General features: G+C 47.1%; 1 protein-coding gene across 1 annotated transcript; it reads right to left on the bottom strand.

The window, feature by feature from the left end:
• Positions 1–905: 905 nt before the first annotated feature.
• TCF21 (transcription factor 21) lies at positions 906–3,790 on the bottom strand. Its single transcript, XM_019624694.1, has 2 exons — positions 3,253–3,790; positions 906–1,456 (listed from the first exon to the last, which is right to left on the bottom strand). Exons 1-2 carry the CDS (start codon positions 3,700–3,702, stop codon positions 1,367–1,369), a joined length of 540 nt encoding a protein of 179 aa, XP_019480239.1. The 5' UTR covers positions 3,703–3,790; the 3' UTR covers positions 906–1,366.
• Positions 3,791–4,181: the final 391 nt, after the last annotated feature.

Genomic DNA, 4,181 nt, shown 5'->3' with positions numbered 1-4,181 from the left:
CGGAAGTTTCAAGGCCCTCTGCGAGGAATAACAGTATAAATAACCGAAGACGTCTTGTAAACACTGCGGTCATAACCCCGAACATTAAACAGCCCCGGTGGCATCTGGCGCATCGGCAGCCGCGGGCTGCACTGGGGCAGCGAGGGAACCCGGTCCCAGGCTCCTCGGCCTCGCCTCTCTGTTTATCTCAACTTAATCTTCCCCCAACGAGCTGTTCCGTAGCCTGGAAGATGTTTAAATTAAAACCCAGTCCGCCGGAAGTCGTGGCGGGGAGCTGAATGCACTGGCTAACTAACCTTAACCGAAAGCGGGCAGGCGCGTTGTGAAAATTAATTAATTATTAATGAGAAATACAAAAAGTATGTTGCGGCACTTTGAAAACCGGAAAATCCGTCCTAAGGATTATGGAATTTACTTTTTCATAGTTCTCATTATTTTTTCACTAGTTCGCAACCGTCGATTGTTTGGGTTCACGTCCCCTCCTGGAAAGTTACAAAACACGGAGTTTACTTTCCTGCTCCTGTCAGCAGCTACACTGTGGAATACGTGAAATACGGATTTTCCTTTTCTGGAATGCTCTCTTGCCTCCTGAACTGTGTAGCTGTTAATAATTATAATCCTGCCGTTTCTTTGTTTACTATTACATTATTTCTCATTGTCTTAAAAGTAACTTGCAAACCTGAGAAACCAGAGGGGTTTTTTTTTTGGTGTTTTTTTTTTTAAGTTTCAGTGCAAAATATGATCTGCATCTTCATGGTGGAAATCGTATTTATTTTTTTCTATCTCTAGAAGTTTGGATTGAGGTTCAAGGAACCACCGTTATGATCATACTGGGGAAAGTATGGTTCCCCACTTTTCTATCCCAAGTAATTTTTTTGTTTTTTAAATCACACCAATGTCAGGGCTTTTAGCAATATAAAGAAAGATTTATTTTCGAAAGTAGCAAAATTTGTTTGAAAAAAAAATATATATCTTTAAGTGAATTACTTTATAAATGTGACTGTCAAAGTCAGCTATTCTATGATCTACATTTTACAACATATTGTACAAAAGATACACGTTGATAGGCTCTTATTATCTATTCATATATTTATAATTACATATTGCACTTGGACCAGCAAGGCTTGCAGAGTCATTCACGGTAGAAGTTAATAAAGTTAAATAGATGGGAATCTTTGTAAGTACAGTCGATCTCTTCTGGTTTGGAAACGAATCTCCTCGTCGCTGTAAAGTGTTCTCGCGGGGTGGGGCAGGGAGAGGAGCTTTGCAGGGGGAAGCAGAGACAGAGAGCAGGGAGGGCAAGGGTCGCCTTCCCGGGGCCCGCTCCCCCCGGGAGCGCGCCTTTCCCAGACTCGCACCTCCAAGGTCAGGACGCCGTGGTTCCACATAAGCGGCTGGCGGTCACCACTTCTTTCAGGTCACTTTCGGGCTTCCCGGCCACCATAAAGGGCCACGTCTGCAGGAGAGAAGAGGGTGGAGGAAGTAAGTGGCCGTGGAGGAGGCGTTGGGTGGGCTCCCAGACTGAGACCTAAGGACAGAGAGCCCCGGGGGCCGGCGGTGAGCTGGACAGACCCATTATCTCTGCAATTTACTCGTGGTCCCAGTGAGCCTCGTGGCTGGATAAAGCAAAAAGGAGTGTTGGCGCCAAGTCACCACTCCGGGTGGTAGAGCAAAGAGGGGATCACTTCTTGGGTTCTCAGTGAAACCCAAGTGAAGAGGCCCTTGGAAAGCCCAGTGTGGCTCGTGCACAGCCCAGAGGCCGAGGCCACGGTGCGACTGAATAGGGAGGGAAAACCAGAAGGACCTCTTGGGCACCGGGTCTGGGGCACAGTGCCCTTCTAGCCCCACTTTTAAGGCCGTGGTCGCGTTTCCCGAACGTCTTGCTTCTATTCCCATCTATCTCCCCGCTGCCAACTTTCGTTTCCTCCATCACAAATGCGGGCTTTGCCCAGTTTCTAAATTAATCGAAAGAAAAACAATAATGCTAATAAAAGAATATACACGCATATTTTCTTTAAGATCGTCTTCCTGCTGGGCTGAGCAAGCACCACTCTCTCTTCCCTTCTTCGTGATGTTTATAATAAAGCTCACTTAAGTTTCTTATTCAAAGATGAAGGCAGCAGCAATTGTAAATGAAGGCACTACTTTCATTTGAGTTCCAGATTTAAAAACAATAAACAAAACACAACTATTTAGTCATCTCATTCAAAAAATGAACTTTTAATTGGAGGAAAAAATAATTTTTCACTGCAAAATGTGATTTTACACCCCCTTCCTCCAATTCCTGAGACTAACTCAGTGAGAAGACGATTCAAACCTTGAAACCTCTCTCACTAGTGCTGGCCGATAAGACGACTTTTAAGAGGAAAACCTCTCGTTCTTATCATATATAAACAGAGGTGTTAGTAAGTTGTTTTTCTTTCCAGCCTGGAAGTTTTAAAATTAAATCAAATGAAAAATGAATTAAACATATTTCTTAAACAGTAAAATGCATTTGAGAAAAATAGGAGGCTCAATGAGCACTATCTTTTAAGATTAAAAAAATGTTCTTAAAGCTTGGATGAAAGTGGCCTCTTAAATATTATTTATTACACTGATACTCGTGAGAATGTACTGGTTATGCTGATATTTGCTGGAACTTCTGGAATTCAAAAATGTGAATCCACCCATAGAAGAAACGCAGAATATTTAAGTAGTTGGGGATTTAGATGACAATCATCGTGGGGCATGAATGTGTCCATATATGAATATATATATATATATATATATACATATATATATATATATATCCTATACATATATTTAGGGAAGAAACAGAGTTGGGTGTTTTTATTTACAAAAATTAGAGGGGAAAACGCAGTTCTATTCTTTAGCTAAAAGAAAAGGGGATTAAAATGCCCCCTCTGCGCGCTGCATCTTGTCAGGGTTCCGGGTCCCACACAGCCCCTCCACGCTAGCCCTCACGGCGCGGGTGCCAGGGATCCTCCTCCTTGCCAGCTCAGTACACTTGCAAACTCCTAATTGGGCTGCCACGTTAAATACTCGCATAAATCATCCCGGCTCTGGCGGCTTGTAAGACAGAGAGTGAGGGCAGCGTAGGGATCTCCTGCAATGGTCCCTAGAGACTCCCGGCTGGTGGTGGCCGAGGTGCGTCAGTCCCAGCCAGGCGTGCACACTCACAAATCACGGGCAGGACCGCAGGCGCGCTGGGAAGGGGAGCCCGCACCGCAGCAGCCACACCAGAGAACTTACCAGGTTGACCGGGTGGATGTAACCGTTCTCGTATTTGTCGTTAGCCAGAATCTGCCTCAAGTGGGCGATGTAGCTGGACGCCAGCCTCAGCGTGTCCAGCTTGGAGAGCTTGGTGTCCGGGGGCACCCAGGGCAGGGTGGTCTTGAGCCTGGAGAAGGCCTTGCTCAGCACCCGCATCCGGGCCCGCTCGCGCGCGTTGGCCGCGTTGCGCTGGACTTGCTTCCCTTCCTGGCTGACCCCGCTCAAGGGGCTCTTCTTGGTGGGCGCCTTTCTCCTCTTGCCCAGGCCACCGCGGCCTTTCTGGGGAGACCCAGTCTCGCAGTTGGAGCTCTCCTCGGTACTCTCATTGGAAGTCACAAACTCCTTGTTCGAGTCCATTTTCAGCCCATCGCAGTCCAGCATCTCCACCTCTTGAAGGTCCTCCACATCACTGAGGGAGCCGGTGGACATGTTTGCGGGATGAGAGAGAGAAAGGTGGGGGGAAGGGAGAGAGAGAGAGAGAGAGAGAGAGAGAGAGAGAGAAAGCGAAGGGACTTCCTAGGCTACAGTCCAGTTTCAGTATCTGTCCACTCCTGAGAACTGGAAGACACTTATTCGAAGCATTTCCTTCTCTTTCCAAACTTCTACAGCCCGTTTCAGATGTTCTCCTGGTTCTTTCTGGGAGCACCATCTAAGATAATTTTCATAACCAAAAGGTCACAAACAGGACACTCTCCACCCCTCATCCCTAACTATATTGGCTTGTGGCAATGGAGGCCCCCCTTTCCTTCTCAGGCAGCCGCTAGCCTCCTATTCAAATAGAAACACACCAAGTACCTGGGCTGGGGGCCGGTAAGCTGTCAGGTCGCGCTCTACTGGGACAGACAGGCTCCTGGAGAACAGCAGACACATGGAAGGGCGTGGTGGGTGTGGTGTGGGAGTGCTGATGA

The sequence above is a fragment of the Hipposideros armiger genome, unplaced genomic scaffold (assembly GCF_001890085.2).
Source record: "Hipposideros armiger isolate ML-2016 unplaced genomic scaffold, ASM189008v1 scaffold_600, whole genome shotgun sequence".
NCBI lineage: Eukaryota > Metazoa > Chordata > Mammalia > Chiroptera > Hipposideridae > Hipposideros > Hipposideros armiger.
This window is presented reverse-complemented; position numbering and strand designations above follow the sequence as displayed.

Excerpts from the sequence above, each read along its gene's own strand:
- TCF21 (XM_019624694.1), bottom strand. The coding sequence starts at position 3,702 with ATGTCCACCGGCTCCCTCAGTGATGTGGAGGACCTTCAAGAGGTGGAG. Across the intron at positions 1,457-3,252 it reads ACATCCACCCGGTCAACCTG|ACGTGGCCCTTTATGGTGGC; the intron begins GTAAGTTCTCTG and ends TCTCTCCTGCAG.